Source organism: Dermacentor silvarum, chromosome 8, assembly GCF_013339745.2.
Source record: "Dermacentor silvarum isolate Dsil-2018 chromosome 8, BIME_Dsil_1.4, whole genome shotgun sequence".
Classification (NCBI taxonomy): domain Eukaryota; kingdom Metazoa; phylum Arthropoda; class Arachnida; order Ixodida; family Ixodidae; genus Dermacentor; species Dermacentor silvarum.
This window is the reverse complement of record NC_051161.1, coordinates 122,614,099-122,638,938: the sequence shown is the minus strand read 5'-3', so window position 1 is coordinate 122,638,938 and position 24,840 is coordinate 122,614,099. Positions and strand designations below refer to the sequence as shown.

At 50.2% G+C, this 24,840-nt stretch overlaps 1 protein-coding gene across 4 annotated transcripts in view; it reads right to left on the bottom strand.

Moving 5' to 3' along the window:
• LOC119461663 (fatty-acid amide hydrolase 2-A) overlaps positions 1-19,456 on the bottom strand; it is a 117,365-nt gene extending 97,909 nt beyond the window's left edge. For 2 of the 4 annotated variants that reach the window (XM_049671851.1, XM_049671850.1), the window contains exons 1-2: positions 18,600-19,456; positions 17,503-17,801 (exon numbers count right to left, since the gene is read on the bottom strand). In XM_049671851.1, coding sequence (XP_049527808.1) covers positions 17,503-17,766 — 264 coding nt within the window. In that variant the 5' untranslated portion in view covers positions 17,767-17,801; positions 18,600-19,456. The remainder of the gene's footprint in view (positions 1-17,502; positions 17,802-18,599) is intronic. The other 2 variants (XM_037723035.2, XM_049671852.1) reach the window with 1 other exon arrangement.
• Positions 19,457-24,840: the final 5,384 nt, after the last annotated feature.

The window sequence follows — 24,840 nt, the reverse complement described above, 5'->3', positions numbered from 1 at the left end:
GTCTGCGATGATGTGTCCGGAACAACTTCGTAGTTTACGTCACTGACGCGGCGGAGCACTTTATACGGACCGAAATACCGGCTTAGCAGTTTTTCACAGAGACCACGACGGCGAACGGGGGTCCACACCCAAACTTGGTCCCCGGGGTTGTAGGACACGTCCCTGTGGCGGATGTTGTAGCGTCGTGCGTCTGCCTGCTGCTGCTGGCCGATATGCAGCCGCGCGAGCTGCCGGGCTTCCTCAGCACGCTCTGCAAATTCCTCGGCGTCAGTTGTCAATAGGTCAGCGTCTTGACACGGCAGCATAGCGTCCAGCATCGTCTGGACTTCGCGACCGTAGAGAAGGCGAAAGGGCGTGAAGCGCGTCGTCTCTTGCACGGCGGTGTTATACGCGAAGGTCACGTAAGGCAAGATCCGATCCCATGTTTTGTGTTGAACGTCTATGTACATTGCGAGCATATCTGTGACCGTCTTATTCAGTCGCTCGGTAAGTCCGTTGGTCTGCGGATGGTACGCGGTCGTCTTGCGATGCCTGGTGTTGCTCAATTCAAAAACCTCGTCCATAAGCTGCGCTGTGAATGCTGTCCCTCTGTCAGTTATTACAGTGGAGGGAGCACCGTGACGCAAGACGATGTGGCGCATGAAGAAGTGCGCTACCTCTGAGGCCGTGGCTCGTGGGATCGCCTGCGTCTCAGCATAGCGTGTTAAATAATCAGTCGCGACGATCACCCATTTGTTGCCGTCGGCAGAAAGGGGAAACGGTCCGAGAATGTCCATGCCGACTTGGTCGAAAGGCGTGTGAGGTGCTTCAATTGGCTGAAGTAAGCCAGCCGGTTTAACGGATGGTGTCTTGCGGCGCTGGCATTCACGACAGCCTTTAACGTACTGTTTGACGCTTGCCGAAAGCCCGGGCCAATAGTACATTTCGCTTACTCTAGCGAGTGTTCGTGAAAAGCCTAAATGACCAGATGTCGGTTCGTCATGGCAAGCGAAGAGGACGTCGTCGCGCATGTCCCTTGGAACCACCAGGAGGTAAGCACGGCTGGTCGAACGAGCATTCTTCTTATACAGCACGTTATCTCGCAGACAGAAGGACGTCAGCGAGCGGGACAGATGGCGTGGTATGGTTGTGTCGCGACCCTCTAAATGATCGATGATCGGTCGAATCTCACCGTCGTCACGCTGCCGTCTGCTCAAGTCCGACGAACTAATGGCGCCCAGGAAGCCGTCATCATCCTCTGTTTCCTGACTGGCAGGATCAATGGGTGCGCGGGACAGCGTGTCAGCGTCTTCATGCTTACGGCCAGACTTATAAACGATGGTGATGTCAAATTCCTGTAGCCGCAAGCTCCACCGTGCCAGTCGTCCTGAAGGGTCGCGCATGCTTGCCAACCAACAGAGGGCATGGTGGTCCGTCACTACTTTGAAGGGACGACCATAGAGATAGGGGCGAAACTTGATGATCGCCCACACGACCGCGAGGCACTCCTTCTCCGTAGTCGAATAATTCGCCTCGGCACGGGACAGGGAGCGGCTGGCATACGCTATAACTCTTTCCACTCCATCTTGAAGCTGGACGAGCACTGCGCCAAGGCCAATGCTACTGGCGTCGGTATGCACCTCAGTATCAGCATCATCGTCAAAATGTGCAAGAACGGGTGCTGACTGAAGGCGCTGTCGTAATTCAGCAAAAGCCGCCTGTTGCTCATTATGCCACACAAATGGCGTATCGTCTCTTGTAAGGCGTGTCAGGGGTTCCGCTATCTTCGAAAAGCCTTTAATAAACCGGCGATAGTAGGCGCACAAACCCAGGAAGCGCCGGATGGCCTTCTTATCGGCAGGAGCTGGAAACGCGGCCACAGCGGCAAGCTTGTCTGGATCGGGTCGGACCCCTTTGGCGCTTACTACATGACCGAGGAACTTGAGCTCTTCGTAACCAAAGTGGCACTTTTCGGGCTTAAGTGTGAGGTCTGCCGATCGGATGGCTTCTAGCACACTCCGTAGGCGGTGAAGATGCTGCTCGAACGTTTCAGAGAAGATGACCACATCATCCAGGTACACAAGACAGGCCTGCCACTTCAGTCCAGTAAGGACAGTGTCCATCATTCGCTGGAAAGTAGCCGGGGCTGAACACAAGCCAAAAGGAAGCACTCGAAATTCATAGAGCCCATCTGGAGTCACAAAGGCTGTTTTCTCGCGGTCGCGTTCGTCTACCTCGATTTGCCAGTACCCGCTTTTTAAATCGAGAGAAGAAAAGTACTGGGCGCGCCGTAGTCGATCTAACGAGTCGTCGATACGCGGCAGCGGGTACACGTCCTTTTTAGTCACGTTGTTGAGCTTGCGGTAGTCGACACAGAAGCGTAGCGTTCCGTCTTTCTTTTTGACAAGAACGACCGGAGATGACCACGGGCTGTTGGAAGGTTCGATGACGCCATCGTCAAGCATCTCTTGGACTTGCGTACGTATGGCTTGGCGTTCTCTTGCCGACACGCGGTAAGGCTGCTGGTGTATCGGGCGTGCGTCGTCGTACGTGATGATCCTGTGTTTAGTGATGGAAGTCTGGCGTACCTTGGAAGAATGTGCGAAGCAGGTCCTGAATTCAAGCAAGAGCTTGCGCAGTGCTGTCTGACTATCGGTGGACAGTTCAGAATTGATGTCAAGATGGCCCAGAGACGTGTCTGCTGTCTCCACTACTTCTGACGTGAAACAGTTGTTAACGTCTGCTATTGCGTCTGCAAACGCTAACGAAGTGCCGCGGAACAGGTGTCGGTGCTCGTAGCTAAAGTTGGTAACAAGCAATTGCGAATGACCAGCACGAATCTGTATAACACTGCGAGCCACACAAACACCTTGTTTCAGTAGGTGTTCCAAGTTACTTTCGGCCACCGCTTCGCCATCGCGTAAGCCACAGCATGTGACGTCGACGAGGACACTGGCACGTGGAGGAAGCGTTACACTGTCAGCAGACACACGAAGTACGTCGTCGCGCCGTCGGCCGTCTTAGAAAGTGATACGACGCTCTTGCAGATTGATAATCGCGCCGTACTCCTGCAGGAAGTCAACCCCAAGGATAACGTCGCGGGAGCATTCGCGTAAGACAAGGCAGCTCGCTACGAATGTAGATCCTTGAATCTCAACTCTAGTCGTGCAGGCGCCCAGCGGAGTAACGATGTGGCCGCCAGCCGTCCGAATCTGCGAGTTATGCCAGGGCGTGATCACTTTCTTCAGCTGCGTTGCTATTTTGCCGCTTAGTATCGTGTAGTCTGCGCCGGTGTCCACTAAAGCACTAACGGCATAACCGTCAACAGTAACTGGTATATCGAGCGAAAGCCGGTCGTCTCGTTCAGTTGCAGGTGGTGTCGGGTCGGTATCTTTCCGTAACTGCGTCCGTCGGAGGTCTTCAGCGCTTCGACCGTCAGCGACCTCGCCCCCAAAGATCGCTTCAGTTAGTTTTCCCGGCGGGGACTGGTCGACCGCTCGGGAGAATACCGCTGGGGCGGAGGTGAAAATCGTCTCGGAGACGGCGAACGCGACTGCCGCCGGGCAGGCGGTGGCAAGCGCTGCTGGGACAGGTATTCCTAAATGTCCCGGGGTCGTTGGCCGTATCGGGGCGGCGGCGAGTATGCGGAAAAGCCGCGAATCCCAAGGCGCCGGTATGGGCACTGGCGGTACAAGTGGTCAGCTTCACCGCAGTGGAAGCAGAGGCCGCGAATCGGGTGTGCGCCAAACATCCGACTTCCGAGGGGGCGGGCGTCTATCGTCGACGTAGTGAACCGCTTGCTCCGTACGATGGGCAAATGGAGCGGCATGAACAACGGGCGGCGGCGTGTACCCAGCGTCGTAGTACGGTATCGGCTGCACCGACTGAACTGACACCGTAGGAGGAGCACGAACGAATAGCGGCGGAGAGGAAGCAGGGCGCTTCAGGGCTTCCGCGTAGGTCGCACGAGGGTATTCAGGAGGTACTGCCGCAGCGTTAGCAGGAGGCAAGGTATCACGAAGCGCCTGGTGCAGTTCGTCCTTGATAATGCTCGCTATGGAGCTTACCGTTACAGCGGCCTTTTGCAACTCTTCACGCACTACAGAGCGGATGAGTTCTCGCAGTGAGTCGCCGTTGCTTCCTATGGCCGTGAAAACGTCAGCAGCAGACATGCTGTTCGCTTGCCGCTAATACAAGTTCGAGCGATGCAGAAGCATCTTTTCCATGGTTACGGCCTCGGACAAGAACTCCGCGACCGTCTTCGGAGGGCTCCGTATGAGGCCAGCGAAGAGTTGCTCCTTGACCCCGCGCATCAGATGACGTAACTTCTTCTCCTCCGTCATTCTTGGATCCGCTCGTCGGAAGAGGCGCGTCATGTCTTCGACGTACGTGGTCACAGTTTCGTTTGGCAACTGGACACGGGCCTGAATCGCTCGTTCCGCTCGTTCGTGGCGATCAGAACTGGTGTAGGTCTCCAGGAGCTGACGACAAAACTCGCGCCACGACGGCAGTTGCCCGTCGCGGTTCTGAAACCACGTACGCGCGCCATCCTCCAGGTAGAAGTAGACGTGTCTGAGTTTTTCCGTGTCGTTCCATTCGTTCACGGAGGCCACGCGCTCGTATTCGACCATCCAGTCTTCGACGTCTTCGAACACTGTGCCATGAAACGTCTTTGGGATCCGTGGGCTCTCAAGTGTGAAACGGTTCGACATCGTGCTTCCCGTACCGGTTGGGGCGGTTTGAAGGGTGGCGCTGGTCATACCGGTCGATGTGGTGGGAACCGTAGCGTCGACGACTTCTGGGGACAGTCCCCTGATCCTGCGGCTGGCCCGATGCACGGGAGTGTCGACAGGCACTGGATTCGTAGCGCGGATCCTTGGAGGGGTCTGCAACATCCGTGAGGACGCTTACCCAGCACCTCCACCAGTTTGTCACGAGCCTCTAGAAGTGGACTTGAAGGTTTAATAACCCGTAGAGCAGCTGGCTCTCGGAAGACGCGACCGTCGGGGCTGGCTCGAGCAGAGAAGGGGGCGCGCGGTCTTCTTTCTTCTCTTGGGCTCGACCCACTCTTGCCCTCGACCCACTACCTACAGGTGGCAATATAACGAAAGAAATCCTCACGTTACACCGGATATACAGTTTCGGGCATAGCTCCTGGTTCATCCGAGACGAAATATTTTATAGCCGATGTGCATGGCTTCTCCGCAACACGGTCTTATGGTCGCTTTCGAGCGCTCCAGAGGGCTCTCGTGGTGCGCTTTACATTCGGATGGTCGAAATAAAAACACATTAGCCTGGTTTGTTCAGCGCTCCGTGCTCTAACTTGGAGCGCTCTCGGGCGCTTTCTAGTTCGAGATGCGAGTGCGACCGTGATTCGACAGAAATTCAATCACGTGGATACTACTCCAATTGCTCTGGGAGAACCTTATCACGTTCAACTGGGGCATATTTTATGTGGCTCCCACCTGTAGAGGGCTCCGCATCGCTGCAAACCAGAGTTGGAGCGCGGTAGGCACCAGTGGAATGTAATATGAGTAGCTGCGGGCATGAGCAACGGGAAGTGCGTTTTACGTGTAATGATTAGCCTAATTAACTAAGATTTTCTTTTTTTAAATAGGAACTAAAATAAATAAATGCAGTGTTCTTTAGGAGTACACGTCTGGACAAAAACTGTACTATGAATTTTGCCGTGGTGCTTACTTAGCGTTCAGAATGATTAGATCTTGACATGGGTTTTTTTTTTTCTATATCATTGAAGAGTGTCCCTGGCGTAAGTGCATGAAGCATTTTTGCTAATACCCGGCGTGTGGCGTACTTTGCAATACAAATCCAAGCAAGCTATCACCAAACCACCATATCAGAATAGAACATCCTGTTCTAAGACTTTGTGACAGTTACTTGAAAGCGCGCTTAGTGCACATTTCTTCGTGTTGTATTGTATTAGGGAGATTTCATTCTAGTCCATATAGCAGTGTCGGGCTAAAGCTACATTTTCTTTGATAATGTGTCATGGTGTTGCAACATGTATTACGCTGAGACTAATTTTCGTCGGCCTGCATTTGCTGTGAAACCTGCGCATGTTATCCACCCGCACCCGCTCCTGGTGATGGTAATGCCAATCGTGTCTGCGGGTATAAAAAATTGAAAAATATAAATACACGTTTCACGTGCCACACATTGCCCTTTCCGGGGTGAAAAGGCCACGCAATGACTAAGAAAGGACACGCAGCTGACCCAGTACGAAGACAATATCCAATCGATACACCGAAGCCGAATCGCCTTCGGTGCACATTTAGGACGTGGCATATTGTTCTGCGCGCGTGACCCACTGGCTAAAGGCACGAGCCAGTCGACTGCCCACACGCGCGAAGGAAAGGGGGCACTGCGGTAAGCGATACACGTCTTCGTGTAACAAGCACGCCTCGCTGGTCCCGGGCTGCAGACTACGATAACCTCCTCGCTCGCAATTATTATACACAGCGTCCGCTGCAACGCAGGAGGGAGCGCGGAGAGCGATGACCGCAAGGGTGGACGGCGCTGTCTCTCGCGCAGCTCGTCGCAAGCCGCCGCTCCGTGTGGCGCAACAGTTGGAGGAAGGAGGAAGCAGGAAAGACGGAGGCCGCTTCCGCGGAAGAGGAGAGGCGCCGAAAAAGCGACGCCCGCGCAGGTCCTGTCTTCACGACTAAAGAACCCCACGCACAAGAGGAGGAGGCGTACCCTCGTATCGCGATGCAGACTCGGACCATTGTGTACGCGTGCGACCGCGTAACACCCGCCCTTTTACTTTGTTCGCGGCGCATGAAGTACGGGACCGCCGAGAGGCGGCGGCGGCGGCGCTGTAAGCGCTTTGAGAGAACAGCCCTGTGCGACTACGCGAAGGAAGCGGAGTAGCACTGTCAGCAATTTTTGACTGCTACGGTTCCGAAATGCTACTTTCAATTACTTGTCGTTGAAGGATCGTTCGTTACGGGACGGAATGAAGACAAAGCTTTCCTTTCTTGAAATAATGTAAGTTTGGGCTTGTTGGTATTCGAGATTAATCTACCGACGCCCAAAAAGACGCAAGGACGTTGCAATAGGCGCGACAAAGAGCGCACTTGCAACGCTCGTCGATTTTGACAAGCGTCACATGTACAGGCTGTCCCAGCGATCATGCACCGAGAAGACGGATCATGCAACGCGAATAAGACCGAGTGCATGTTTTTCCGAGCCCAATTCAGAAACCACCAGTAATTTTTTAAATTTAATTACATCCAATTAGGTAACTAAAATTAATTGCAAAACTTTTAAATTGTTGTTTCAATCGTTAACATGTAAAATAATGAGTTGTAGATAATCGCATGAGACGTCAAAATTTGATGTTTACAAGTTACAACGAGGTACGAATCGCTTGTTTGCTTTTCTCGGCAAAGAGAGAAATCGGGCAAAAAATCACAAACTCAAACACAAAGCCCTTTTTCGAGCTGCTGTTTTTTGGGTGAGCACGCCACGAAAAATCCCGACCAACTAGAGGCGAACAGCTGCGCTGTAAAATATACAAAAAATGGCAGTGTGGCCGGAAAGGCGAAGTGCTGACCGCGACCGCAAGCTTGAGACGTTGTGCTTAAACTCATCGGACGGTATTCTAACTATACTTGAGTGCAGCAAAACTTTGCGCCACCCTTACATGCTTTAACACGCCGTGCATGACCTGTTCATCGCGCTGCCAGTAGAAAGCGGCGCCAGTGAAATTGTATCACTTTCAGGTTGTAAGCAGTAAAATTGTTTCGCACTTTTTAATAGCCTGAGATTATTTAACATAAAAAGCATGCACGGTGAATGCAAAGTTTTATGACTCTTGTTCGCGCACAGCAATTCTAAAAAACAAAAGAAAGAATAATTCAGTCACCAACGTGCGCCTTGTATTAGAAACTTTGGTGGTTAATAGTAAAGTATGTACAGTCTGTTTCACACTTAGGGTAAATCTCGGAGCTCATTGCACCGCGATGCGGCGAGCGCTGGAGTCGGGCGCCGGAAGCAGCTCGCGCAGGCGCAGACGCTCGAGGTGCGTTATCTTAAACCGCGTCGACAGCTCGTCGCAAGATAACGCGCGTCGAGCGTCTGCGCCTGCGCGAGCTGCTTCCGGCGCCCGACTCCAGCGCTCGCCGCATCGCGATGCAATGAGCTCCGAGATTTACCCTAAGGCCTCATTCACACAGCCGTCAAACGCTCCGTCACGTCACCGTCACGTCAAAAAAACGCACAGCAGGCGCGACGGAGCAGTGTACGAATAGGCGACTTTCGCAATGCCGAGCGGTTTTCTGCTGCTGTTCTTGATTTGCAAGCGGAGACCGCAACAAGGGCGTAAAGCTCGGCGACGAACAAGTACGTGGGGGCGAAAAATGTGCAGGAATCGCAAGTTCGGCCATCGGCGTGGTCCATGTCGCACATTTGAGCACCGACGAAACGCACAGCTGAGTTTTCGACGTGCCGCACGTGGAACCAATGCTGGCACGCATGTAAACAAACCAGCCGCCGCTGCTGTTGCCAGCTTCAGCTTTGTAATATGGCTGTATTTAGCGTCGGCTTCTTAATTTCTGATTGGTCGATATTTGAGGGGCGGGGATCCGTCACCGTGCTGGCGACGGAAACGTAGAGCACCGCTCTACGTCGCCGGCGAGCCGTTTTTGAGGGGGAAAACGACTCGGAAACCCTCTCCCCTGGTGACGTAACGGAGCGTTTGACGGCTGTGTGAATGAGGCCTAAGTGTGAAACAGACTGTACATCCCTATACGACATATACAAACATATACCTTACATGTTCAAAAATATATGCAGCACATCACGGTGACGGCGATGATCAGCTTACATTCCCACAGAGACTGACAGCGCTGCTATCACGTGCGCGCGGGCGCGCCGTCACATAATATGTTTGCACATTTCATGGGCTTTCTCTCTTCGCTGGAGAGAAATAAACAACCCTCCGGCGAAACATCACATTTTCACGTCTGTTAGCATTATGTACGACTCCCTCATAGATGTTTTGACGATTAGAGCAGCAATGTAAAAGTTAGATGATTACTTTTAATAAACTAATTGTACGGCACGGAGTACAAGATTACTGGCGGTTTCTCAACCAGACTCCCAACAACATGCACTTGGTGTTATTCGCCTCGGTTTATTCGTCTTTTGTTAAACATTGGTGCATGATAGCCGGGACTGCATGTACACATAGCACACAAAGTAACGGCTTGCGCAGACGCGTCTATCTTACTGTCCTCGTGTTTCTTGCGCGCTGGTAGACTAACTAGTTCCTTGTAAACGCTGTCGAAAGACGGCTCATCACGACGAGCTGGTGCGAAAACTCCTGGGCATCGTCGCTACCGGTATTTCGTTTTGGCTCCTTTTCTGGCTTCCGAAGCCTCCTCTCACAGTAACCATTCCCGTTTTGCTATCGCCGAAGCTTACTTTCTGTGAAGGACCCAGAGTAATCAGTAAAGAAGTTTTACGACTGTTGGTTAACTTTCTTCAAGACAAGACCAACGTCTGGTGACACATCCTTGCTAACAGCGCTTTGGATGCTCAGCGGAACTATCGTGGGTCAAGTATGTCAGGCTAATCCGGCCTGTACTGATGCACTAAATCAGAAGCTTAACGTAACAAACCTTAACTTAATACGCTTATTCAATGTCCTTTTCAAAAAAAGTCTGTCGTACTACTCTAACTGAACGCAGACAAGGTTGGCGATACGCGCTCGGTCTTATATAGACTGTTCCAAGCACGGAAGCCGTGATGACAGCTTAACGTATCTTCGAAGGCAATGTTTCGGCTTGAACCAGACTGATTGGTTTATTAGAATACTCATTTGTTCGTTTACGCCCTGTGGACCACCTTTTTACATTCGTGATCAGGAAAAAAAAATCCCCACCCAAGCACTCCGTAGAGACGGTTAACCAGCTACTCTAACGATTCTAGACAACGTCAACGACGACCGCGCTCATCAAACATCGAGACTGACACTGTGCCACGGCCCCAACGTTCCACAAACCTTTGCGGCCATTTGTCCTGGCCCAAGAAATAAAGCTTTAAAACGCAGAAGTTGCAAGAAGAAACAGTTACCGTAGCCTTTACGCGAGTGCATGAATCGAGGGCAGTTATACGCATTTGCGTATGCCGCGCAAGTGGTGCACACCCCTTCATGCCAGTCACCCCGTGCACGGTCTAATTCGTGTCGACGGGTGGCGCAATGCGCAAAAAGTACATCGACAGCATAGCGTGCGTCCTTCACCACTCGCATTCGGTGCTCGCTTGCTCACAGCGAGCAATCAGGGGGCGTTTCGGACATCCTTCAGGCGACGCAGACGCCAATACATAAACCACGTGATTATAATTGCGACGAATGAGAATAACATAAAGGATCAGATGATGATGAAGGCTCCAATAGATAAATAGTGGCCGAACAAGGGAAGTCTCAACCTGTAACCTTCAGCGTGGAACAACGTTCTGACAAGGAATGGAGACATGTTTTCGTCAGAGGGCCAATAACACAAATTCCTTTGTCAGCATGTTGGTTACCGGCATGAGTTACCTTTGTTCAATCCCTGATGATTTATAAGAATAATTACACTTAGGACGTACATCAGACTTCTAGTTGGAATTTTGCTGGAGAAGTAACTTCAGATCCGTGAAGTGCACTAAGACGTGTTGGGAATTAAGACCATTCCTCGGTCTATCGATGGATGGTAGGGCTGCTTAAAAGCTCTCGTCCAGTTGTCTGTCCCTAAGTGTTTCCCATATCGTAAGGGCTGGATTTTGTGACGAGCAATTCACATAATTTACTCGTCTTGTGTGTGTCACAACTGTGTAGTGTCAAGGAAAGATTCGAACGGTTATTCGCGCGCACGTTTTTACCTGCCGAGAAAGGACTCTTTCGAAAACGGCCTTGCCGTAAATAAAACACGACGGAAGCACGTACTACTGTCGCCGCGACCATAAATGTTACGAAGCCGATAAGCCATAAAATTCATATTAGATATGCCTTTGGGCAAGGGAAAGCGCGCTGAATATATCGTGAAATCAAACTTTGCCTCGAAGGCCGCCCCGGCAACGTTCCTTGCTCTCTGCTCGCCCTACGGTTTCAATGACTTCTTTGTGTAGGCACAAAAGACTCGTTGCGAGTCCTTTGGGACGTCGAAGCCTGCGTAACACGTGGAACGCCACAAAGTTAAAGATATACACTTGAAACGTGTATCGAAGATGTCTACTAAGCGCAGCATCTTTATTGCAATGTCAATAATTGACAAATGTACAACGTCGTGTATAAGCTTTGCGTAGCTGCTAATGAAATTCTCCTGAATTAAATATACTGAGCAAATAGAAATGTTCACGAGGAAGGTTTCACTCGTTTCGGGGAAGCGAGCCTCGAGTATAGCGTCTCACCAGGGCTGCCTTCCACATTAGAGCCCAGAGCTCTCGGCGCGTTTATGTCATGAACCACGCCCCCCCCCCCCCCCCTCTTTTTTTTTTCTTCTTTTTTCTTCTTCGTTTGTTACGGCGCGGCACATTTCCGACGGCGGTTATGTGCTCTCTACGCGCTCTTCAGTTTCACGAAAGTATCCGTGTTTGCGTTTCGGCTATCTATTTGTGCTCAGCACTGACCGCTGTCCTCCGATGTTGCCGGCGGGACCTGTGACGTCACATTTAATGGCAAGTAGATTGCCTGCCCTTCGACAAAAGGGCGCGCGGGCTTTCATTTGAATATTCAGATGTTCTCGCCGCATACACAGGCGCAATATTTTGCATACGCGATCGTCACCGGGTGACTTTCGCACTGGCATCTCTTGTTTAACAATGTCCAAACGTGGAGATGGACCTCTTAGATGCTTGTAAAGCAACCAAGTAACGGGGTGTGGTGAACCTGGTTTCAAATATTGGTAACTGCGTATAGGTGAAATACAACTTCGCTGTTCGCACCCCTTTAGTGTCAGCGTTTGTGCACGACGACAGCGCTACCGGTCTCATTTTAAGCCAGTTAGTTAATGCATTTAAAATAGAACAATTTATTAACACTATATTCTCACCACAATTTTAAGGCGAAAGCCTTAGATGGCTCGTGGGTCATAAAATCGGTTGTCCGGTGTTATGACACCAAAATTCATGGTGACAAAGGTCGTGGGTTCGAGTGCCTTAATTAACTCTACCCTAATTAAGATAGAGTTAATTAGGGCACTCGAACCCACGACCTTTGGTGGGAGCAGAACCAACTCTGGTAGGGAAAAAAATAATTAATAGGAAGTAGCAAGGCAATCGAATGAGAATGTCAAAGTAATTTAATGAATATCTCGTGAGTGCGTAGGCTTTCGTCCTCTTCCTCCTTAGCGTATGCTAAAGCGACTGTCAACATTTTTATTTCTTTTGACTGATCAAAGTTTTAATAATATGATTGAAATTTCATCCACTAGTCCGGAATAAACACTACATCTAGTTTAAGCGATGAATGTGTTATTTTTTCTCCTTCTTGTTTTACGCGTATACAACAAATGCACGCCTAACGAACGATGCGTAAATACAAACGTCTCAACATGCAAATACCACACGCAGGCCGGGAAAATATTCCTGCGTACAGCGCGGCTCGCAATGAGTGGGTTTGACAGCAGTCTCTCAAAGTCTGCCACTAAAAAAAAATCAGAGCCTTTTCCCTGTCGAGAAAATGGGGGTAAGCGAAGCTTGTGGCAAGATGGCACTGTCGCAGGCGTTCCGCGATCGTTTGCCCTAAACTTAGGGTCGGCGGTTCTTCACTGACGCTTGGCCTCAACATCGCGCTCCCGCAACTCGGGGTCCGAGGCTCTTCGCTGACGTTTCGCCTGGGTTTCGGAAGCCCTCACGCTAGAATCGGACGACAAGCTTCGCTTACCCCCATTTTCTCGACAGGGGAAGAGCTGGTGATCTTGTCTCTTTGAGTCCCACGTGTGACAAGGGTAGTTCAAGGGCGCGTTACAGGTCCCCGAGCCCACAGGGGTATGTGCCATTGAGTTTGGGCCATTTCTGCACTATCACCAGGATCAGCCCACTTTTCAGCGTGACACCCCAACCACCACCGCCGACACTTGTGAGCCTATATAGCTTCGCTTAAAAAATAGAGCCATCAAATAGAGTGAACACCACCTAACCTCTTTAACCAAAGCTGAAACAGTAATCAGTAAAGCGTATATCGCCACAGTTCTTTGAGAGGTCGCTGTTCCGGAAACATCGCAGCTGGAGCTGTTTGCGTTCGCTTCGGGTCACGCGTGACAGCTACGCCAAGTGGATGATCCTGATAATTGGCTTTCCTAACCGCGGAAAACGTTTAGAATACGACTCCATGCGTGTCGACGTACGCGGGGCCTTGTCTATTGTCTTCTCTGGCGTCGACTTCGCTTCGAACTTACAGATGTCCCAAGACTCGTGCTGAACTGGACTGCGAAGTCTTAAGAGGAAGCTTTAACTTGGGAACTTTTGATGGCGTACAGCACAGCTCACTGCCCCAACTGTCCGGAGATAAGGACAGATACAGAACACATCCTGTACTCATGTAACACTGCCATTACGTCTCCTTATTTCCCTTACCCTCCCCCTTCTTCCTGGAGGGCTTGGCTTCACTCGGACTCGGTGGATCATCAGTGGGCCTTAGCGGATCAAGCGCTATTCTTTACTGGGCCTTAATGCTGGCCTTAAAGGTTTTTCCTCCTCCTTAAATTGGGGCCAACTCCGATTCCAGCTATTCAAATACATATAAAATGCAGAAATTAATTAATTTGTTGCATTTGAAAGAGAATGTTAAATTTTAGTGAATGAAGGAAGTAGAATTTTGATTTAGAGTGCCTATACATTTTCGCGTGAGTGATTTTGCTTCTTTAAATAGAACATTTCTGCCCAAAAGAAAGCCATTGCTTGTGTTAATTGTCCTTAAAATTAGGTTAACCCCAAAAATCCCGATCTTTGGACTGGCGCGCAAAAAAACGCCGATTTCTCCCCGGTTTTCGTACCCGACAACAAAACCTTGATTTCTCCGCGCTTCCCCTCTTTAAAAAAATAGCGCCCTATTTTTACCCCCCGAATTTAAATAATTTTAAAGCTCGAAAGGAAGGACCCTATGTATAATGCATCAATTTTGTCCGCTTTAGTTGTGTTATTAGATGTGCTTTACATATTTGATAGGATTTTTAATTGCCGAGTTACACAGCTGTAAACATGATAGTTTCGTGATTTTTTTAGAACCTGCAATCCTCAACAATTTTAATTTTAACAATTTGCGGCGTAATCCAAAAAAGTTGCAGTGGCTTAACTCGGCTATGCCAGGATATACGTAGCGTTAGCAAAGGTTCAGCTGATTATTCTTAGCTTTACTGGTTGTCTCCTACGCTCAACCGCTAATTGCCAGGCAACTACTTCGGGATCCGATGAGTCAAGCTTCTCCGTTCTTCTGCGCTGTTGAGCAGCATTTGCGCTCTCCTACTCCATGGCTATACCACACTGGCAAACGCCAGTCAGAAGCGCAGCGGCTCCAGCGCAGTGTCAGACGGCGACTGCACAGCGAGCGAGCGCCGGCGCCAGTGCGTCTACCACGGCTACGACGTCACTCCTCTGGAATGCGCAGACCGGCGGCGGTGAGTCGCGCGCGGCGGCGGCGGAGTGCGCGAGAGGTGCCGGCTCCGGTGCGCAAGCCGTGTGACATCACTGATCCTTGCGCATGCGCAGCACGGCTCTTGATGTGCCACGCGAAACGGGCTTGGCTAGGCCAGTGTAGCTAACGCTACAAAAGCGCTTCCGTCACTAGATTTTACATCTTTTAAATGCAACAAACCTCATCAAAATCGGAGCATTTGGTTGGCAAGGACACCGATTTCTTAGTTACCATGTATTTAGATAGGACCCACCGAGCAAGCTTCCTCTTAATGAAGTCACATTCCTTAGAAGTGCCTCGGTATTTATGAAAGAGTCTAGCGACAGTGGCCACACGGGGCCGCTGAATTCTTGCACGCACAAGAGTTACTGTATATGCTCCCCTTGGGGAGCAGAGTTGCGCATCTGATGGAACTCCCCGCTCGCGCCCCTATTCGCCAAATCTGGTCACATGCGCAAAAAGCATCCCTGTGAGGGAAACCCAACTTCTCGGGTGCGCCTGCACCATATAGTTTCTATGGCCTGCATTGCGGCCCGCGGCGCCACCGTCGTCGCGAGCCTCTGTGCGTTGCCGCCCGCCGCGCCACCTGGCCTTCGCAGAATGAAGGAGCAAGCACACTCGGCAGCTGAGCCTCACTATATCCTGTACTCAAGAGGAGTGGCTTCTCTCCTTAACACGGATGCCTCGGCGAGCAAGATGGCGGACCTATGCGCAGCTCTGCTCCCGTAGGGAGCGCATACAGTAACTCTAGCACGCACCGCCCCAATTTTGACTCTGCAACTCGAGATAACGGAGGTACCCATCATCTTGACAAAATACAGACGATGGGGAAGCTGGTGGCGCCACGCCCATACATCACCACATTTCTGGCACACGCTACTAAGATGTTGCGCTAAAGATGCGGTTCGTTAGAAATATCCATTATTCGTAAAGAAACAAATCTGTGTGTCGTTCTAGCACGGCGTCACACGCACGTTTAGCAAACGTCATTTCGGAAGCTGCATACCATGCAGTCACGTGCTAAGAGCATAAACGAACGGGCGTCACGTTTCGACAGACAAGCAGTGTGTGAGTGTGGCTCGGTTGAAAATAGAACGCTACTGCGGCTTTGTAAAATAACTATCAGTGCTTACTGGATCAGACTGAAGACAGATAGAGAACGTCACGAAAGCAGTTCAGTCCCACATACATGTGTATGTTGTAGCCGTAGCACTTCGTAGCACAATCGGTGTTGATTACATGGACCATGCACTTAGAAATCGCGTGTCAACTGCGAATGCCTGCAGTTCTTGTTTCACGGTATTGATTCGACTAGCATTCTCCAGGAAGTTCACGCACTGTAGGGAACTATCTGTCTGTGCCTTTAACTGTTTTCCCGCAAACTTGGCATTAGCATTCTGGGTAGGCCGTGTGCAAACGGGTACAGCATGGACATGCTCTGCTGTGCGAGCAGGTTTCCAAGGCAACCATTGGACCAATTTGAGCCACTAGGTAAGTGTCACTGGCCACGTGCCATTCTCCAATGAGTTTCTTTCACAAGAAAGTTAAATAGTAATGAATGCTTATTTATTACTGAGTTAACTGTTTGAGTGAATAAGACTTGAGTGCTCGACAACGTGCCACTGGACAACGGGTGAGGCGATATCACAGCGCGTCCCGAACACGCCGATATGTAACGCGGGAATACAAGCAAATTCACGGCTCTTCCTGCCCTTCAGAAATTGAGGGTGGGTGAATACGTCCGCTATATTATTCTGATTGGCTAATTATTGAATCACAAGCAAGCACCAGAAAGGAGGGGACGAATGTCAATAAACACATACACTGCGTGATGTGCACAAGTCGTTCGAGTTATCGTCCCACACGTATTTGCGCTGCTATTTCGTGATTCAGAGTGACCGAGTGACGATCTTGTTTGGCCGAACTTGCGACCACAGAGATAAACTACCCTATAATCACAGCGAAAGCAGCGGGAACGTTTGCTGATCTTCGAATCTAATCATACCAGGTAAATTCGTAACCTATTTTTACACTCATCACCATACATTCTATTGTAACTCGTGCGAACGTATATTCGAGAATGTTAGATTATTGACCACACCTGATTATTGAGCAGTCCAATCAAGCCCGCATACTTTACTTTATAAGGCTTCGTAGATTGAATTTTAAAAAATTGCCCGTGCAATATGGGTCACAACTTAACTTCTTGAACTTGATTACTCAAGAACACGGACTAATCTTCTACGAGAAACCAAAATGCATAATCGGCAATTGCAATAATTGCGCTAATAAAGGTTTTAACCCAACACTTTGCGGCATATATTGCAATTTACGAATTGTAGCCGGTGGATTCATAAATCATGTCCAGTTGGAACTAATTATAAGGATGACAGTCGATATATGCGTTCCCAAAGTGTGCGATGATATCCATTGGTGTTGCAGTCATTTTTGAGATTCTCTGCATAAAAAAGACGTTTTGTTTAAAAAATGAAAAAAAAAAGTGTAACAACGGTGCACATTTACCGCAAGTATCCCCACGCGTATCTCTATAATGGTGCTTGTCTTAAAATTCGTTCCAAATGGACGTACCTTGTGAAATCCCTGGCTTCAATTCGTAAATTGCAATTTGTGTCCTAAAGTAACTAGCTGAAAATCTGACTAGCGACTTCATCTATTTAGCCAATGTCTTCATCTTTTTACTTGTTTTGTCCGCCTCTTTGAGTGGTGATGCTCAATGAGTACATTTTTGCAACATGCTACGGGCAATTTTAGCATTTTTCTGCTAAAGATTAAAAAAAGACACACACTGTAGGCGCGTCTCAATCCAACGAAAACGAGCACCGGCAGAAAGTAAAATGTCACAGTCAATTTCGCGAACCCACCTTCCCGGTGGCGATAAGGCGCGCCAGTTCTGAGGCGGGCTTCAAGAGCAGCGGCTCGGTGACGGGAGGCAGCGCGCCGCGACCCGGTTCACGGCGACACGCGTGCACGGCGCCGCAGGTCGCGTCCACCAGCACGTCCACCAGGCGCCGCATCAGTCCTCCCAGCCAGGCACGCCAGGCGCAGCCCAAGGCCGGACCCACCACGTCGACGGTCATCTTCGCCGGTTCCGGCGGCGAAGCTGTCGCGGTGACCTCTTCGGCCATCTCACCTGTTCTGCCGATTCAGCTCAGGACAGGCACTGCAAGGCAACGAGACACCGCTGGTCTCAACGTCAAACGTATAATGCAGAGATAACAACATACATGTATATGAAGGTTCGGAGGCTTACTTACTGAAGCGTGTAAAGCGAAAGGCGGCTCCCCATGGAAGCTTCACAAGCGAAACTCACAGTTAGTTAAGTGTCTCTGTGACGTTGTTAGCACGTGGCCGGACAGAGTCATCCAACGACGTCACCTCTTCAGGCCAATACTTGTCCGGGAGTGTCTTCAGCCCTTCGCATTCGTGTACGGGGCGCGTTGCCTGAGCGTATAGAACCAGCGTATCAGACGAAGACGTAAGAATGATCGGGAGCGCAAAGGGCAATCCTGTCTTGCGGGAGTGTCACTGCAACTCCGCTGTCGCATCGGCCAAGTGTCTAAACCTTTCCTTCCGTTTTCGTCTGGGATGGACGTGCACTATCTCTCCTAACTCATACAAACGTTTTGCGTTACTAACACTTGCCATACTCTGAACTTCGTGTAACTAAATGGAAGCAAACAGCCGTCAGAATAGCTTTCCTATCTCTATATATCTCTTGTTCCCAGTTGAGAGATCTCTGGTGACAGTGTGCCGCTTCAAAAACGAACGCATTGGCACACTATGGGAAAAAAAGAGCTAGTATACCTTTGCCACAGGAATATTAGCCGCTATTACTTTGCAGTATGGAAGAGTTCGTAGGTAGTTGTCTAACGGACACTCTAACAGACACTGGCACAGAACTGCCGAAAACAACAAGACAAAAAGTAAAATTAGTTTATTAAGGCTCGTGGCGACTTACCGCAGTTGCTGGAGCATCGGCGACTAGTCACAGAATCTGTCTCGTCAATAAGGGCAAGCCCGTCGCGTCACCACATCGAGATCACGCGCAAAAATCATCCACTCGAGCCCGATTCCAGCGCACCGCACAAATAAATTTCCGCTACACGTTACAGCCCTCCGGTCCCCTTGAGCCCTCTGAAGGCGAGTTTTGAGGCTTTCAAGTAGGCCGTGTCACGTCGCCACGGATGCGAAGTACAATGGACCCCCGCCACAGCGCGTTAATTGTCCGGTAGAGGTTGCCGGAAGCAGCGACGAACGCTGTGCTTCCAAGGGCACAAGTCGTCGCGCCTTGTCCGGTGCCTTCGCGCCTGACGATCCTGCCAAGCAGACCGTGTCCGCCGTCAAAAACCACGTGAGCGCTTCCCGACGAAGTTTCTCGTCCACAAGTCCCAAAGCCCTCGGCAAGACTTGAGTCGCAAAACACGCATCCGAAGCACTGCAGACGTCGTCGTTTCACTGCGTCCGCCACGTTGCGTGTCGAGTAGTCCGTTGCCTCCGCACACGATAACGTATACTCACGTGCACTCCACGAACGAGGCGACCGTTTCTTCGCGGGTGTCTCGGCAGAGTCGGCCCGCGAAGTCCGCGTCCTCGGAACCAGGCGAGCGACTGGGCGCCGATCTTATCCGCGGTCGTCTCGGTTTGCCGTGGCGAGTCGCGTGGCGGCCGACGCCTTGTGCCGGCGCGGGTCATGCGCGCCGTGTGGGCCGCGCCAGCAGGAAAGAGAAGAAAGCGTTAACGGGAGCAGCGCGGGCTTCCTTCAAGTTGTGCGGCGGGGGGGGCCGGTCAGCACGAGGAAGCATCGCCTCCTCCTCGGCTGGCGCCACCGCGTGAGACTCGCGCAAAGCTGGTGCATGCCACTTGATTGTTTACTGAGGCTCCACAGCGGGGGGAGGGAGAGGTCATTACACCATCTGGGCGCCGAGCTATTTCGTAACCAACTTCACGGGCGGGCAACACTGCGTTACGAAATATGTAAACCCGAGGAGCTTACTGAGTGCCTCAATTACTTCTGTCGAGAAAACCTGTAAACAAAGCAAAGGGGGACGAGGAGGGGGGGGATAAGATTTCTGTGTGTTGCCTGAAGTTCTGTGGGTCCGTTTTCACAAAGTTTTTCGTTCTTAAGTTCTCTTTGTCATTGACCGGCCTCTACCGCTAATGATATGCCCCGCATCAGGGCTGGATGTAATTTCCTCTTACGATAAAATATAGCGTACTTACTTTTTGTGAATACAGGTCCTGCTGTCCGAGACCGAAATGAAAAATGAACAGCTATCAGCGTGCTTCGCTGCAAATGACTCGATCCGAAGGGAGTGAGCGTGCTGATTCCCCTTCAGTACATGGCAGAGAGGCCACTGTTGTCGTCACAGCACTGCCGCGGTGGTGTAGTTTTGGCCAACTTTGGTGGGTTTTCGCAATGCACTGCAGTCGGGCGCGCTCTCACCATGCATGTACACAGTGCTCAGCGATTGAAACGCGATACTCGGAGCGCGTGGGTGACGAAACTTTTCTTGAGCCACCGGTGGGCGCCGGGGACATCGATCTGATGGATTATTGTATCAAATGGAAGCAAGTGCCTTTGTAATGCGTTGTGACTATATTCGGGCCCCTTAGCATTCCCCGGCGGCGCAAAATCACTTAGCATTCCCCGGGGGTGCAAAACGTGGCGTGAGATCTAAGCATTGCGTTTCTATTGCTGAGCACTGCACATGACACGAGTAAATGTTACTGCAAACATGAGGGGATAAAATTTGTTCAAGTCTTTCTGTCCAGTCTAGGTTAGGCGCAATGCGGTTCTCATTTTCGTCCCCATAAGCACCGATAAAAGTCAAAAGAAACATTCTCAGAGTGATTTGACCCTAGCCGCTACGACCACGAGGGCAAGTGCGCGGCTGCAGCACATTGTCAGGCAGTCTCTTCTGCCTTTAGCCGTACCTTCCCCTGACCTGTATTGTGTCGGAAACAATAAAATGAATGAATGAATGAATGAATGAATGAATGAATGAATGAATGAATGAATGAATGAATGAATGAATGAATGAATGAATGAATGAATGAATGAATGAATGATCTATAGTTTCTCTGTACATCGTCCCACGTGTACTCAGTACTCATTCTTTCCCTGAGTACTCATTCTATTCCCCCTTTCCCTCACCGCTAGTGCAGGGTAGCAAACCGGACGTTCTTCTGGTTGACCTCCCTGTCTTTCCTCTCCTCAATCTCTCTCTCTCTCCCTTCACGACAGAGTCATTGAAGGCACACTAATGTTTCATCAGCTTTCTGAATGAGGTCGTGAAAACAACGAAGTCACCACCCCACTTAGTCATCAATCATTATCATCATCGCCATCATATTGTCACGTGGTAGCAACGGTCAAGAACACAGTACCAAAGCTGTGAATGACGAAACGGACTTTTTATTGGGCGAACCTATTCCCACAAATGAAAGTGACACTCAAAGCACAACGATAGCGGCGAACACTGTCGGCGATCGTCGAAAATGTGATCAGCGGGTCAGGCGCGTCGGCTTTTATACATGAGGTATCGAAGGTTTCAGAGTAATCGCTGGTGCCCGCGTGTCTTCCAGAAAGTACTATACAATTCGCGTCGCGCATACAATGAGATTACACAAGGATCGGTGACAGCAACGGATAGATCCATCGATAACATTCGAGAAACTTCCGATACAGGCAGGCGCGTCCTGCGCGAGTGATAATGTTTAGCATTTGTTAGCCGGTAAAAAGCGGTCATTCAAAAAAGAAACAAGCACACGTGTCAATATTCTGAATGGTGGAAATAAATGCGAAGTTTTCCTTTACGTCATCCCTTATCGATTAGTGCACAGCTTTTGGACGCAAACCACAAAGTATTATGCCTCAACACAGATACGGGAAGATAGGATAGGTGCTCCGTTAAAATCTGTCGCACGGAGCTGGAGAACAAAACTATAAACATGACAAGTGCTTAATGTTAATATATGACGCATAAATTATGCGTCAAGGAACTGTCTACCACTCAGAACATGTCTTTGGATTGTGGTAGGAGTTAGAAGATTCTGTGCCTCATTGACGGAAACGAGCATGGTTTTAGTCCATAAAGAGGAATTATATATTTAATTTGGCTCGAAAAGTGGCCCAAAAATTACTTGTGACGTCGCTCGACCGTGAAACAGCGTAAAACCAAAGTGTGCACCATCACGTGACCTAAAACCCGCGCAGGAGTGTTTTCCTTTGATATGTTGACGTATTGCTTAAAATTCTATATTATGTGCTTCAGCTAACTCTTCCTTTGCGTCACAGGGTAATTTCTTTGTTTATTTCCATTGGCGCTTGTTGAAAACTGGCGGCGCATTCGTGCAGACAGAGCAGTGCGTCATTGGGTTTTTAGGTGTGCCGTCTTGACATGGTGATGCACAACAGTGCGAGTGAGTTGCGGGAGTCGTGTTAGGGTCGCCGTCTTATACAGGTTGTAGAAAATGCTTTGCGCTTTTAAGGCGTGCCCAACAACACCAGTGTAGGCATCCATTACCACAATATGCCTGCTATAGACCATTGCACATCAGGCTTGGATTTCGTCAGCAGTGCCTACAAAAAGTCACGGACTACAAAGACTGCGCCTGTAGGCAACGCGTGATATTATAGATTACCAAGGAAAACGAACCTAATCACTTATGCAAGCAATTACGTGATGACGATGGCCATTATTGTCATTATTTGCGTATTTGACACTAACCAACCATTCCTGCGGAATACCTACGCACTTACGATTTCTCACTTTCACCAGACCAACCGGAGCAATCGTCAATACCACCTGCCCTCTTTGATGCATCTCTGTATGCCAACTGGACTCCCCCGAAAAGAGGCCACTAGGCTTTATCGCTTCTAGCTAAGGGTGGCATTCACTAAATCTTATTCATTTCTGATTGGAATGGCCGACAACGCTCTTTGGAATGCCTGTCTTTGCGAGGAGACGCTTGAACACATTCTATGCGACTGTCCTGAATATAATGTTCAGAGACAGTCCCTGGCGTCCGTTCTAGCGCACCTTGACAACAGACCAATGTCAGTTGAATTGATTCTCACATGTCGTCGACAGAAGACATCGCAGCTGAAGGCGACGAAGGGACTACTTAGGTTTTTAAAAGAAACGGGCTTGGACAAGCGGCTGTGACAGTGATGTCACGTACCACGCAAAAGTGATGGACTGTGACTGAGAATGTGTGTGATGTGCTGTGTGCTCTCTCTCTCCTCCCTCATCCCGCTCCCTCATCCCGCTTTCATTCTCCCTCATCCCGCTCCCATGTGTAGGGTTGCAAACCGGTTGCGCTGAACTGGTTAACCTCCCTGCCTTTCCTTCTCCAGTCTTCCTTCTTTCACTTTTACCAGCACGGCGATGCTATCGCGTTCAGTAATCAGTACTGCGGGCGTCCGTACATAATTTTAAGAAGAGACTACGCAGATAAAATATCTGTTTTAAATATTTGTACGCGTTGTCAAAAAGAGAGAAAGATAAATGAAATGCGAAAGGAAGGGAGGTTAACCGGAATATAGATATCCAGTTTGCTACCCTTCACTCCGGAAGGGTTACGTAAGGGGAGACAGAAATATCAATAAAAAATGCACACACATAGAAAAATAGGGAGGTGAAAAAGACAAAAGAAAAAATGTCACAGTTTCGCCCTAAGGGCGAAGCAATGAATGCGATAGCAACACAGCAATGTCATACGAAGTAAGATGAGCGGCTTTGGTAGCAATATGAATTGTAGTAAACATGAGCTGATTAAGTAAGCAGGTGTGTTGCGGCGTAAGTAGACCGACATGAAGAGAGACTCGATGACCACGAGAAGGCGCGTGTGAAACGGTGGTGTTGATGAGAAGCGCTTCCCGTAGGCAGCGCGTGCGAAGGGACACACCTGTAGCGCTGCACTGCCGATCCGGGCAGCATTGCATGTGTAGCGTGCGTTGGAAAATGTGGCCCGACTATTACTAACTGAATGAACAAGCGTGGTGTGAGCGCGCACAAACAAACATGAATAGATCACACTGAATGACTGCAGACAACGACTGTCAAAACGCTGGCCGCAAGCGCATACGCCGCAGCGGACGAAGGTATATGTGCGGTCTATCGCGTCAACGGAAACTGAGCGGCGAATTCACAGCGCATACAAAGCTCAGAGCCGTGTGGAGATAAGAGACGGTGCGGGCCAGCGACGAGCGCGGTTGTTGGCAGAGTAGAAGTGCGCCCCCCCCCCCCCCCCCCCGCTCCCTCCGGCGCTCGCTTCCCGCTTCCTTGCTTGCGCGTGCGAGCTTATTGTTGAATTCCAATGGTAGATCCAGATCAAGTATTTCTGCTCTGTGTGGAGCAAGTATATTCCAATGGCAGAATGGGAGCGTGAGTTGTGTGTTCCAATGGCAGATTGGGACCAGCCGCTGATTCCGGATCGCTCTGTGGAGCAAAAATATGTGCTCCGCCGAAATCGGCAGATTTCACCGGAAGTCCGCGTGACGTATTTGCTTCACCCGCCTCTGCTTCCTGTCATGGTCGCCTGTTTCCGGTCGCGGGCAGTAGACATGAAAAACCTGGACCGCATGGATGCTGCGACGCGCCGTGCGCTTTTGTTCATGCTACTAGATAGTGACAGCTCCGACTCGGTCACAAGTTCCAAGTCCAGTGATGATTCTACCGACACCGACAGTGAATGCGACGCTGCTGTGTGTCAACGGGCGTTTGATGTGATGTTTCGCCTGCCTGCAAAGAGGCCTAAAGTGATTGGGTTCGTCGAGGATGTCGTTCGGCGATACTCGGACGACGAGGTACCGTACAGCCCAAGGTGGTACAAGCGCGCCAACACGTGCGATGCTCGCGCGAAATACCAGAAGGAAAACAAACCCAGAGAATGCTGGGACGATGGGACGATGCACATGAATGGATGGATTCATCTCCTTTGAAGCGGTGTGGTGGGCTGCGCCACCAAGTTGTTGTTCTCCTCTCTATTTTACCTCTAGTTCAGCGCCCTCTCAATTCATTTCCGTGTACTAAGTGCCCCCGCGGGAGCGCATGCATTCCATTCGCAGATTTGGTGCGAGCTGGTGGGAGCGATCCGAGTCGGAGCGACGCGCTCCGTTCGTGATCTGGCCGAGCGCTCGCGATCTGCCATTGGAATTCAACATAAGTGCGTTCGCTCTCCGTGATAGAGTGCGT